Source organism: Cataglyphis hispanica, chromosome 5, assembly GCF_021464435.1.
Source record: "Cataglyphis hispanica isolate Lineage 1 chromosome 5, ULB_Chis1_1.0, whole genome shotgun sequence".
NCBI classification, from domain to species: Eukaryota; Metazoa; Arthropoda; class Insecta; order Hymenoptera; family Formicidae; genus Cataglyphis; species Cataglyphis hispanica.
In genome coordinates, this window is record NC_065958.1 from 6,539,815 (window position 1) to 6,553,530 (window position 13,716).

A 13,716-nucleotide genomic window follows, 5' to 3' on the forward strand; every position below is an offset into this window, starting at 1 on the left:
ATTTTTTCATATTCTGTGTTTTATAAATATAAATAAGTATAGGCATGATAGGTGTAGATATAGATATAAATTTAATATTAGCCTTTTGTTTTTGTAAATCAGTATCAGTAGATTTTCCTCTCTACTATTATGTTTAACATGTAGTAAATACATTCAAAAGTCAAAATGTGAATTTCCTATCATGTAATCATTATAAAGTATGTAAAACATGTATAAATATGTGTATAAATATCTTCAGAATATTTTCAATTAATTTCGACGATTAGAGATTCAATTCAATATAGATTGAATTTCTTTTATCTCAATTATTTTCACAGGAAAGTTTTTACATCAACCGTGTGCGTCAGATATTTTTTTAAAACTCACTCTTCTCTACTCTACAAATATTTAGTTACTAAATGCCGATTGCCGCGTCGAGCTCATCAAAATAAGGTTAGTCAAAAGAATCTGTCAAAACGCCATCTGTGTACTGTACGACGATGCATCGAACGTCGAGAGGAGCACTTCTGCTACGGACGAAACTAGTCGTAGGAATACCGCGCGGTCTTAATTCTTGAAGAAAGTAAAAAAAATTATGATGGCAAGCAAAGCTTGGAAGGTCAGTACTGAAACACGAGGATCCGCTGTCGTGAATCGTCTTCACGATGATCTCGCACTAAGAACATTTAGTATGTGACTATGAAGCCACCTCTGAGGGTACTGACGCGATCTTTTCGCAGGTGGTCCAGCCGCACGTGCCGATGATCAAGTTTCGGAAGGGCGGCATTAATCCAGGTAGTTTAGATAAAATCACGCACAATGCGCGACGATACCGTTGAAGAAAAAAAAAATATCTCGTTGATCTTATGTGTTATCTGTTGCAGACACGACGGCCACTCCATCTGCGATATTGTCAGGACCGTCTCAGAGACAGCGGAGCACGGGTCAAGCTACGGGCCCTGGGGTGATTGTTCTGCCGACGATTGAAGACACTAATTTGCCGCCACGATATCAGAGACAGCCGATAGATGAAAAGGAAATCGAATATATTAATGTAAGTTGCGAGATGAATCGTCGTTGACAGATCTTGAGATGGATCAATCATGTGCACTTTTATGCGAAATTATTTTTTACTCATTTGTTTGATATAAGATTAGATATAATATATATATTATATAATATATTTAAAAAAAATTTTAATTATTATATATTTAATACATATATCTTGTTGCAGCGTGGTGGACCAGAATGAGCTCACAGCACAAATATTTAGGATTTTGTAAATCTATGCAATGTCATAACTTATAAATTAATTAACTATGTTATTGATTGGTAAGACGCTTTGTTCAAATAAATAAACATGCAGGAGAGACTTTGTACTGTAAATATATTTTATATTTATATATCTCAGCCACATATATCGGGCAAGGTCTTTTGTGACATTGCCAGGGCCTGCTATTTCTGGCATGACTCTTAGCTCATTCCTGTAACACAATATGTGTTAATTCTAGATCTCTAAAGTAACGAGATTTTAGTAAAATATTTTATTTAAATACTAAATTTTTCTATGTCTGCTTTTTTTATATATAGTTGAAACAAGAGAAGATTTTATTTTTGCATTTGTTCTGACAGAAAAGTTCTTAAATTTATCTCGAGCTTGAAAAATCTAAATAGAAGTCTATTTGTCATTGATAATATAATTTTTTTATGAATGTAAATATAACTTTAGATGTCGTGTCGAAATGTAAAGCTATCTTCAAGTATCTTTAAATATAATTCATTTGCATAATTACATGTGCTATTCGTGTGCTGTAATTTGTTTTATTGAACATATTCTCTCTTCTCTGATAACGACATCTTGATACAGCCCTGCTGCAATATGACAAAAATAGCAGACGACAGTGCGCTGCGGCGGCCCTCATCTCGTCTTGGCGTGCCTGGACGTGAGTGCGGAGAAAGATTAGCGATCCGTTCATAATTTTATCGAAGTTTTTTCGAAGCGCGAAACATTTACGAACGACGAACCCATTACGAAAATGGCCGAGATAACAGATTTCGGACCGAGAAAGACGATTTTTATACTCGCGATTGTGGCCAGCTGCTTCGCGGTATTATGGCCGAAAATTTTCTACCCTATGCTTACAGCAACTGTCACCCCACATCAGCCTACGACAGACAGTTCTGGTAAGATTCTAATGTTCACCTGTGTAAAATTGTTAATGTTAGAAAATTCTTGCTAAAATTATTTTGTTCTTGGATAGATATACTCTTTTACCTATTTTGTCTATAAATAACTTAGATTTTGACGTCTCAGTAGAAAAAGTTATAATAGATAGGAATTATACCTAAATACAAAATACTTTGCAAAATATTCTTTTTATACTGCATACAGTTATTATGCGTAGTGTGCTGTGAAGTAATATTTGAAAGCGATGTCACTGCAGTGGATATTATGCAAGAAATGTGTCAAAATATATTGAGACATCATCCAGTTGATCCACGTATCAGAGATGCATTAAAACTTAACAAGCTAAGCCCACAAACAGCAAATTTGTGTAGAGAGGAGGTTCTAGCCAGATGTGGCATAGATTTATCATCTTTTCTCGCTGAAAGGGAACGGTTGGGGGAAACCTACAAACAAGTGTTGGAGGAAATTAGATCTTTCAATAGCTCCCTTTGCCTTAAGATGAACTTTGGTGTACCATTGTCTCAATTAGGGGTACCTCATCTTATTAGATATCATATCCTGATGCCACATAGTAAGAATTGCAAAGATATGCAAATTTAATTTAATATTAATAAATCTTTTTGTCATATTTTATTTTAATATATAATTAACTAACTAACTGAAGCTACTTTTATAATAATTTCTTTAAATATATGTGAGTTTGTAATTCTCTATAATAGTTTGTAATTCTAATACTTTATATATGTTATCAATATTTATATTAATTGAATTTGAATTAATGTGCTTGATATAATCACATGTTGACCCTATTGTTTGTAAATCGTTTATATAATAAGATAAATTTTGAGAGATATATCTGCAATGTACCACATCATCATATATATATGGAAAATAGCTTTGAGTTATCTGTTTTGTTTTGGCTGATTGCCAAAAATTAAACATATTGGCAAACGATGTTTGGCAAATAAAACATGGCCCCTAGCATTTTAAATACATCCATACCAATGACCCATTGTGTACTTTTCTCATTTAGTTTTTTCATAAAAATCCTAGATTCATTTTATAAAAAATTATTAGTTGGACCATATTTATAATAATTTTCCAGAAAGTTAATAAAGTACTAATTATATTATATTGCAGAAATTAACACAAGCTTGTACTAATTTCTGGTGGGCGTTTTGATATAGAATTAATATATTTTTGTATGAAAATATATTTTACAAATAAAATTCATAGAGTTTTTTTATGTACACAGATACTATACGACAGGAGCGTCGTACTCCTCCTCACGCAGGCGGAATGCATCCTGCGATGAGAGAGCGGGGAAGAGCCATACCATCCTCTCACATTGTACCGAAAATAATAGATAGATCTGATCGTGTTATACCGAAAATGAGACCACCTCTTGGTGGTGCTGGTCATGTTGTTCCAGCTCCCAAGGGAAATGGTACAATGGGGATTATAATGCCACTATATACAATAGGGATAGTTTTGTTTTTCCTGTACACCATTGTTAAGGTATATAAATTTGCAGAATAATCGTGGCAAATATACGAATGTGATGAAATCTTAAAATTTTTAGTATTATAGCATTATATTTTAGTATTATAAATTTATTATATATATATATATATATATATATATATATATATATATGTATATGTATATATATATATATATATATTTTTTTTTTTCTTTTTAATAGGTCTTGAAAAAAAATTCCGATAGCGAAATTATTTCGGAATATCCAGGGGCAGCTGCTGAAAAGGAATTTCGAAAAATGGTGTTCAGTCCAGAAGCTCTCGCTACCGCAATGACTGGAGGTACGCTACATTATTCAAGGGAAAAATCACCATATAGGACTGCACCGACTATAGAGGAATTGAAGGATCGTAAGTGCTTCCATGCAAATGTTTCTACTATTACAAGCCATGTTTCATTTACATTATCATCAATGCAATGTTTTTCTGAGAAGCTATTTTTTTGGAGAAATATTTTGGAGAATTAAAATATATATGTCTTCTTGAGTATCTAAACAGATTTTTCAATGGTGTTGCATGATGCAAGGTTTGCACAATTAGAACACACACGTATTTATACACGCGGATATACATTGCAAGATTCTGAATAAAAATGCGCATATATTGTAAGTACTCATACTTATACTCTGTACTACGTTTGGTAATGTTCTACATGCTGGAACACAAGAAGCGGCAGGAGACATAGAGATAGATCAATTGAGACAACGATTGGTCGAGACGGAAGCAGCCATGGAAAGAATCGTTGTCCAGATGAGCAACATATCACGTTCTGTAATGCATAACTCGGGCTCACAGCCAGAAATCAAGGTTTATCAAATTAGTTTTGACACAATTTACAGTTTCAATTTATTAGTCGTTAGAAAGTATGCACGTTGCTGTGTTCTGATTGCGTTATAAGCTTTACCCATCCAATGTACATTAAACATATTGTACATTTAGTATTAAGATTTTATCTTCAATATTTGGCTTTTACAAATATCAATGATAAGTGTTGCAAAAATTACAAATTATTGATGTAAATGTTTATACTGTATATAAGGCTCCATATTAATTTTAAATACATATATTAGTCGAGTACGATATTCAATACAAATATTTAAATTGGAATATATGTATTCAATGATAGAATTTACGTTATATATTTTATATTTTGAGTAGTAGATGAGGCTCCAAAGTCCAATGGTCTAGCAAGGGTCGATTGCGATTCTAAGGTATATTCCTTGCCTCCGAAAATATCTCTAACAAGAGTAACCAAGAGTTTGTGGGACACTTTTCATTTCTATTGCACTAGTTTCACGAATAATGAGTTATATATATCACATATAAATATCACATATAAATGTTTTTTTACATATGATAGTCTCATTCATATGATTCTGTGGTAACAACATTTAAATATTTCAAATGCAGAATTATCATTATCCTTTTGTATAAATAAAGATATTTTTCTCAATGCTAAATATTGTTGAGAAACATAAGTTAAAGAAATGGTAGTTGCTGTTCTTATAGCTTCTTGAAGTGCTAATTGTGTGCCTTGCATGTATATGATATTTGCTTATTTTATATTTTATTGATACAGCATATTATAAAATTAATAAATTAAAATAATGGATTGTACAATATTTATCATATATCATATATGATTATATCATGTTTTTTATATAGATATAGAATCTTTAACATAATCTCTTTTTTTGAATTCTGTATGGTTTTTATATTAAAAACTTTGTCTTTACATATATAAATAACTCTTATTAAATTAATCAGGGAAATGGCTTTGAAGTTTTTATTACATAATATGTTATTACATATATTTTTTATTTAAAAAAATATGTACGAGCAACGAATGCAAAGTGCATAATGAAAAAGTAGCGTACTAAGAGTTTAATTTACAGGAAGAGACTACAGTTCCGGAATCACATAGTAGAGAAGATGAAGAGTTAGATGCAGTAGAACAATCACCAACAGTTAAAGTTATGGGTATGGAAATGACAGCTAGTTGTGAAAGTGGACAGAAATGTAGCAGACCTACCACCCCCATTATTTCTACACCAAGGTATTATACTTATCATTCTTTCTTTAACATTCTTCCTTTTCTTCATTCTTTTCAGAAAGAGAGAGAGAGAGAGAGGAAGAGAGAATATTTTCTCAACAATTTTTTGACAGAATATATATATTGTTATTTATTATATTTTTTATTTCAGTAATGTCGAAAGAGAAAAAACGCCACCAAAACCTATATATTTAGAGGGTGCACTACCATCGCAATGTGAATTACTTGTAACCGATTCAGAAACACAAGCAGAAAAATCAGAAGATGACGACGACGCTCCCGTTGTTCTCTCAGGCAAAATGACTCTCTCCCTCATCAGCCTCGACCAGATTCCAGCTGTAAGGAAATATTAGAATTACCAACAGAATCAAATGAATCTGCGGAGCCTTGTTTTATTTGGTGATTCTTTCATTCATTTAATTTTTTGCCTAACTTCTGTATAGGTTACTTAATATAGAGATTACAAATCACAGGAACTAAATGCAGTGCAAAGAATGGTTTCTTGGCAATTATATATATGGGTATGAATAATGTGCTGATTTCATCATTCATTATTTCTAGTCTTATTATTCTCTGTGATTTGTGCTAGATATTAATGACTTTAGTGCCTTTTATTTATGTTATTATGTTTTACTAATATTTTAATTTTTATGACATACACTTGCTTATTAATAGAAAAATTGTTTTATTAAAAATAAAAAATATCTCTGAACTAGATCACCAAACTTTTCGAGCTAATTTTACAGTTTGGCAATCTATTTCAGGAACAGTATATTATTTAGAGGAGTGTGTTCTTTGTCTATAAGAACATATAATTTTCGTTTAATATTATTTAATATATTGTTTTTTATGTTGATGTAAGCAAGTAATATATTATCTGACTAAATGGAGTGAATTTATTTTTAATTTTATTTTTATATTTGTTTTGATAAAAAAAGTTGATGAATTCTTTTTATATATAATGCTAATGAAATTATGTCATGCAAATTGCCTTTGCAAGAAACAACACTGCAGCATTAATAAAACTACACTTGTATTAATGTATTAACCATTATACACATATTAATGTGATATATTTAAGATATATAATATTTTATATTTTGAATATTGTTTCAAATCTTATTACACAAAAAGAGTACATAATTTAATTGAGTCATGTCTTCTTTACATAAAATAATTGAACATTATATATTAGTTTAAAATTTGAATTTGTTAGAAAGAAAATTATTAGAAAAGTATCATAATGGTATTGTATTTTATAAATAATTAAAAATCTCTATATGTTCAATGTTATTTTAAGTGAATCAATCGTTATTATATACTGATTACATTGATGGAAATAATGATTTATATATTTTGTATATTTGTACATTTCTATGTTGTTTATTAGAAAAAAAATATTTTTGCATGCTTCTGTTAAAGAATTAAATCATTCATTTTTTTCCTTCACTATTGTTTCTCAATCGTAAAAATGATTTGACTCCATTAAAAAGATTACATGAGACATTCGTTTTGTATTGTATGTACAAATAATTTTATATTGCTTTCATTTGTTTTATAATATAAAACATAATTGTATTAAGAACGATCACATCTAATATATAGGATTCAGAGGATGAAGCTCGAAATGGAAAGGAAAAAAAAACTTTGAAAAAGAAAATAAATGCAGAAGTTGAGAATGTACCAAACAAAAAATCAAAGTTGTGGCAGAATGAAGAAAAGGGGGAAAATAAAAAAGAAGAGAAAAAAGAAGAGGATAAAGAAGAAGAGGAGGTAGAGGAAGAGGAGGAAGTAGAGGAAGAAGAAGAGGTGCTAGAAGAAGAAGAAGAAGAACAAATAGAGGAAGAGGAAGAAGAGGAGATAGAGGAAGAGGAAGAAGAAGAAGAAGTAATAGAGGAAGAGGAAGAAGAGAAGGTAGAGGAAGAGGAAGAAGAAGAAGAAGAAGAAGAAGAAGAAGAAGAAAAGCTAGAAGAAGACGAAGAAGAGAATGTAGAAGAGGAGGAAGAAGATATGGAAAAGGAGTCTGAGGATGATAAAAAAGGATTATAAAGAAAAGGATTGAGGAATCAATTTTCAATCCAGATGAACATGACAAAGAATACTGGAAAAATATGGAAAGTAAAATGTGTAAAAGAGAAACCAATCAAGAATAAAATGGCTAAACAATTTTATTTCTTTAGGCAAATCAGTGTTTACCAATCTTTAAAGATTGATCCCTTCATTATACAAAGCTATATAATTATTGCAATAATTATAAGAAAGCTAATATATAAATATACTCATGATATAAAAAAAAAACATAAACTTGTTGATTAAGCACTGCCAAATACCTAAAATATATGTCTTATATTGTATTATCGCATTTTCATTTTTTTAATCATTATATTTAACATTTTATAGAATCATAAATTTATTGATCATAGGGGCCAAAGAAAGAGAGGCAGTGCTATCTGTGCCACATTATTGACATAGACACTTTAATCTGTAACACATATTATTACTCTATATACTTAAAAAATCATTTATGAAATATCTTTTAGATCTTGTAAATGCCAAGAAAAAAAATAATAGGAAGATTATGAATCTCTTTCCAAATGTAGTAGATATCAAACTTGCTGATTGGCAAGCACTGATACAACTCATACAAAAGCCAAAAATATAGTCTTTCTTTTTCTTTCTTACTAAAAAAAAAAGCAGGGTTCTTGTTCGTAAACCTATTGCTTCATTTACTAATCGTTCTTTAAATATTTAATTTTATATGAAGTTATAGCATTTTATGTTTTTATATTTTTAGTTCTTTTTTAGTATAAAATTTTGTAATGAACGCGTTTCTATTTATTTATTATTATTATACTATTGAAAATATTTTACCATTTCAACATTTTTGATCTTGATTTCTAACTTTAGAATTAGTAGTTAGAATTAATCTAACTTAGATTAAAGATATATTTGTTTAAAATAAAAGTTTATTTTAATTAAAAGTTAAAAGTTTATATAAATAATCTTTAATAATAATATTTAATATTTAATTAATTAATATTTTATTATATATAAAACATTTAGTATTAAAAAAAAATGTAATTTGAAAAAAAAAATAAAAAGCAGATATCTCTATTCTCTATTCATTTTAGGATAATTTATAGAATTCAATAAGTTTTATTTTATTACTCTTATTTACTTTTGCATGAAATTCAATAATAATGGCAAACTATTCGAAAAATAAGACATAAAAAGAAATAATAGAATAAAAAAATGCAAATATTATAAATCATGGAACGTTATAATTGATCAAAATATACAAGCAAATATAATATTGTTAGCAATATTCTTTGTATACAGTTACATTTTATATTCCAAAAAATGTTACTGTTTTCATATGTCATATACTTATAAACAATATTAAAAAACGTGATTTGATTAAATAAAACGCAGCACATCATTTATAATAATCTTCGATCTTTTTAATATAAATTAAGTGGTTATATTTTTTGTGAAATTGAAAATTCCTTTATAAAATCATTTATTCATATATCTATTTAAATTGTTCTGCTCTTATAGCCAAAACTATTTTATTGTAATGTAGAAATATTTATGTAAAACCGTTATTATAAAATTTAATATGTTATTTGTACTTATTATCAGAAAATGCAATGTATCGCGTAGATTAATTTTAGGAACAAAACAATCTATGAGGATTTAAATAAAATACTTTGATTTATATATAGGATATGATACTTTGATTAATTATAATTACACATAACAGTGTATAGTTTTAAAATTAATTTCTCATATATTAAAAATTAAATACTTAATCAAGTAATATATATAGAGACATTTATAAGTACAAGGTGCTATTAAAATTATATAGTGACTATATATTATTATTAAAAATTCAGGTATAATATTGATATATATTATATATATTTGAAAATCTTATTTATTTTTTATAAAAAATACAGATTTAATTTTAGTTATGTTTTATATTTTTTTATGAAAATTAAATTTATCTCAAATTTTATAAATTGACATAATTTTCTTTATTTTATATTTGATTTAATTATCTAAATTTCTAGGTTTAATCTCCAATCTTCATATATACCCATAATCTCACAAAATCATAATACAGTGTACACTGTACACATTCAAATCTTCCATGTAACCTGTTTCACTTTATTTTTCTTTTCACTTCCGATCTTTCGAAAATATAAAAAGTAAAAAATTTTTTTCATATACAAGTAATATTTTGGTTTAAATTTCTGCATGTCTTCTGCACTTTTTTTATAATATATGGGATAAATCATGATAAATTTTGTTAAAAATTGAACACGTAACCTATAAAAAGTTTCATCATATTTTTTTCATTGTTATAAGTTATACTAAGTATATGATTTCCGCGCGTTGAGACAACATATCTGACTTGAAAGCAGATGAACAATAATACGTGCGACATAAGTGATGATCGATTATTCATGTTACTGGATCAAGCGCGTTAGAAGTACTTTGCACGTTTCTTTGGTGAAAAATTTGATAGATGAGAATCCCACGTTTTATCCGTAATGTTTTGATAGGCATCCCGATTGGGATTGCTTTTTGCGACACAGTCGGATATGTTGCAAAAGTGGAGGGCATCTCTATGCAACCTGCGTTGAATCCAGATTTACGATATCCTGATTATGTATTTTTAAATCGTTGGGCTGTCCGAAATCAAGATATAAAGCGTGGTGATATAGTCTGTATTACATCTCCCAAAGCGCCAAATCAAACACTCATCAAAAGAGTTGTAGGACTTAGTGGAGACATTGTGGACACGCATGGATATAAGCTCAGTGTTCTTCAAGTATGGATGTGATATATAACTTTTAGATGCATATAATAATGTTGGGGCTTTAATAAACTGATATCGGTCCTGTTTTATTATTCTTTTATCTATGAATAAATTATGATGTTTTGAATACAGGTACCACAAGGCCATTGTTGGTTGGAAGGAGATCACATTGGGCATTCTATGGACTCTAATTTTTTTGGACCAATTTCTCTGGGTCTAATAACAGCAAAAGCTACGTATATAGTTTGGCCACCAAGTAGATGGCAACAGTTATATCCTACAAAGTTTAATCATGAGAGCTGTTAGCTTTGTAAAGAAACTGCAATGGGAATTACCTGGTACTGTATGCAGGTAAGTTAAATTATCACAGACTCTGTTAGTGTTATAAATTACTTGAAGAATTATTTGAATATTATGTATAGGCATGGCTTAACAATAGGAGATGTTGACAATGATGGTGACAATGAATTGGTTGTCGGTACTGCTGAAGGAGAACTTTATATCTTCAAGGTAAAGATATGATAATAATATTATTAAAACTTTTATGATTACTTACATTTAGTTTTAAAACTATATATAATTTATTCTCTTGTGTGACAGGGATCAGAACTATGGCAAAAGATCACTGGTCTTGGTCTTATAACCAGTGTAGCAATTGGAGATATTTTTAATTACGGGCGCAATGCACTTGTTGTTATCTGTGGTGATGGATGGACACATATATTTTATAGTCCTAGATCTGTCAATCCTAATAATGCAAATGTACCTGCAAGTCAACAAGCTGGCAAAGATGCAAATGAGCAAGACAACTTTAAAACAAATATCGGTGAGTTTCAGAATGTGAATAGAATTGGAATAGTGCAAAAAAGTTTAGTTTTACTTTAGACAACTTACACAGAATATATATATCTAGATATAGTAAATTCCCAAAACTTGGAACACATTGACAATACAACTGAAATTAATGAACTCTCTGGAAAAATGGAATGTGTGCATGTACAAAGAATTCCAACCAATACAAAGATAGTATTGATAGCTGATGTTGATAAAGATGGTGCCAATGAGATGATTCTTGGTTTGACAGATCGTGTTGTAAGATCTTACAGATGGTCAAGTAATGCTGACTTAGGAACAGGAAAATTGATTGGCCTAAATAAATGGGAATGCACTAATCAAATAGGAACAGTTACACTGCAAGTAGGCTATATTATATGTGATAGTCATTATATAAGTAAATTAATATTGATTATAATATAGAAAGATATATATTAAGCGGAGATGCTAATATACAAACATTTTTATTTAGCATACTGGTGATGGTACACCAACTCTACTGGTTGCACAACCTGGTGGTACATTTATGCGGATTAAATGCAATCCTACCGATTGCCACTTAAAGGATACTTCTTGCGAAGCTGTTGATTATCAAACATTAGGAATATCTAGGATGCGTAATCAAAATATTTCAACTGAAATTATCGGAGATTTAGAGCCAGGAACGACGCCGTTTATTTCGACGTTTGAGCCTAAAATGTCTAATTATATTCTTAAAGATAAATTGTCAAAGCAAAATTTTGCAGACGACAGCCAACTGGGTATGAAAACCTTCAAATCCGCATCGCTTGAATTCAAAAGAAATTATTCGCAACCCGTGATTCGGAAAAATAGTCTAGATATGACAGGTGAATATACTAGAGATTTTACAACAGAAAATCACCAAGTAGTTAAATTTTATAGTCCTTCCGATTTTTCAAGTACTGATGAAATGGATGATAATTTTATCAGTAGCAAAGTTATTCACAGAGAATTTGATAAAGAATTCAAGAAAACGACAAAAAATATATTGTTACCATCTTTTAAAGATTTTCCCTTCGATGATAAAAATAAGAATAAAAGTATTAATATTAACAATAATACTAGTAATATGAATCAACATGAGAAGAAAGATTATAAATCGAATAATAAAATCAGTAGTGAAAATGCTCCAAAAGGGAAACCTTATGCTTTGGCAACGCTTGATGGAACTATTATGTTAGTGCAGGATGAAGTTATTTTATGGTAAGTGATCTATTTAAATATATTTGTATAATTTGCGGAATATATCATATTTTGTTCTCTTTTCTTTGTAGGGCTATGCAAGTAGATCATCAGATATTCGCTCTATGTCGATTAGATGTCACAGGTAATAATTCCGACGAGATAATCGCCTGTGCTTGGGATGGTCAGACTTACATCTTAGATCAACAACGGCATAGCGTACGTTTTCAGTTTGAGGAACCAGTCAGAGCTTTCTGTACGGGAAATTACAACGTGACTCCAGGAACATCTAGTCCTAGTTTAGTGTATAACACTTTTAACAACAAGGTTTTTATACACATATACGAGATACTAGATATGCAATTGAAATAATTAATCATCGTTAATGATTATAATTTTTTATCTTATCCAGATTTTTCTTTATTATGATGTTATCCTTCCGAGTATGACGATCAATGCTTTAAATCCCATGAAGGATTTTGAATCTGACGAAATACAGATCTTAAAGGAATTATTGGGCGAGTGCAGTACTAATGAGAAACAGCGGAAGATGCAACAATTAACCGAATGGCTGTTATACGGTGTACATTAACATATGGAACAGATAATATATAGGGGCAGGGAGATGTGTAATAAAATATGCATAGTCTAAAATATGCATTGAATTATTTTTCTTCCTTATTTCTAACATTATATTAATAATGTTAGAAATGAAAATGAATCGATCGAAGATACTTCTCCCTGAATATGTCCAACTAATTTTAAATCAAAAAGATTCAATAATTATCTTAAAGTGAATTTCTTCTTCGGTATCTTTCATATTTCATATCGATAGAGTGAAATGTCTTATACGGTCATTCTACGAGATGTACTGCGTTATCGCGAAGGATATACGACCGACGAAAAATTGATGTAATTTTTCGACTAATAAATAAGAGGCTAATGATATCAGCGAAATTAATTTTGGTAGAGTACAGCGTAAAAACGCCTATTTAAGGATTCTCGCCTATTTGCGGAATCTTGCGAATTACAGCATTTTATCTACAATGCCATAAATCGAACTGACATTGCACCGAGTATCAGCCCATATAGT

General features: G+C 29.7%; 4 protein-coding genes across 10 annotated transcripts; all 4 read left to right on the plus strand.

Moving 5' to 3' along the window:
- The first annotated feature begins 451 nt into the window (after positions 1-451).
- On the plus strand, positions 452-1,365 carry LOC126850075 (alpha-ketoglutarate dehydrogenase component 4). The gene is made up of 4 exons (XM_050592707.1): positions 452-598; positions 720-774; positions 864-1,033; positions 1,214-1,365. The coding sequence occupies exons 1-4, from the start codon at positions 575-577 to the stop codon at positions 1,229-1,231; spliced, it is 267 nt and encodes an 88-aa protein (XP_050448664.1). The 5' UTR covers positions 452-574; the 3' UTR covers positions 1,232-1,365.
- A 506-nt stretch (positions 1,366-1,871) lies between these two features.
- Positions 1,872-8,882, plus strand: LOC126849989 (FK506-binding protein 5-like). 5 transcript variants are annotated; one of them, XM_050592522.1, is made up of 8 exons: positions 1,872-2,163; positions 2,385-2,738; positions 3,423-3,685; positions 3,873-4,059; positions 4,376-4,515; positions 5,604-5,764; positions 5,913-6,099; positions 7,367-8,882. In XM_050592522.1, the coding sequence occupies exons 1-8, from the start codon at positions 2,016-2,018 to the stop codon at positions 7,808-7,810; spliced, it is 1,884 nt and encodes a 627-aa protein (XP_050448479.1). In that variant the 5' UTR covers positions 1,872-2,015; the 3' UTR covers positions 7,811-8,882. The 5 variants fall into 5 exon arrangements, with proteins under 5 accessions (XP_050448479.1, XP_050448480.1, XP_050448482.1 ...); XM_050592523.1 differs by lacking the exon at positions 4,376-4,515 and adding an exon at positions 4,867-4,919; XM_050592525.1 differs by having other exon boundaries at positions 5,913-6,160; positions 7,367-7,570.
- Positions 8,883-10,188: 1,306 nt separating this feature from the next.
- On the plus strand, positions 10,189-10,806 carry LOC126849568 (mitochondrial inner membrane protease subunit 2). Its single transcript, XM_050591516.1, has 3 exons — positions 10,189-10,249; positions 10,330-10,606; positions 10,719-10,806. The coding sequence occupies exons 1-3, from the start codon at positions 10,189-10,191 to the stop codon at positions 10,804-10,806; spliced, it is 426 nt and encodes a 141-aa protein (XP_050447473.1).
- LOC126849991 (KICSTOR complex protein ITFG2-like) lies at positions 10,728-13,277 on the plus strand. 3 transcript variants are annotated; one of them, XM_050592528.1, is made up of 8 exons: positions 10,728-10,937; positions 11,009-11,096; positions 11,187-11,412; positions 11,500-11,783; positions 11,893-12,268; positions 12,449-12,644; positions 12,716-12,950; positions 13,036-13,277. In XM_050592528.1, the coding sequence occupies exons 1-8, from the start codon at positions 10,879-10,881 to the stop codon at positions 13,213-13,215; spliced, it is 1,644 nt and encodes a 547-aa protein (XP_050448485.1). In that variant the 5' UTR covers positions 10,728-10,878; the 3' UTR covers positions 13,216-13,277. The 3 variants fall into 3 exon arrangements, with proteins under 3 accessions (XP_050448485.1, XP_050448484.1, XP_050448486.1); XM_050592527.1 differs by having other exon boundaries at positions 11,893-12,644; XM_050592529.1 differs by having other exon boundaries at positions 11,893-12,644; positions 12,716-12,921.
- Positions 13,278-13,716: the final 439 nt, after the last annotated feature.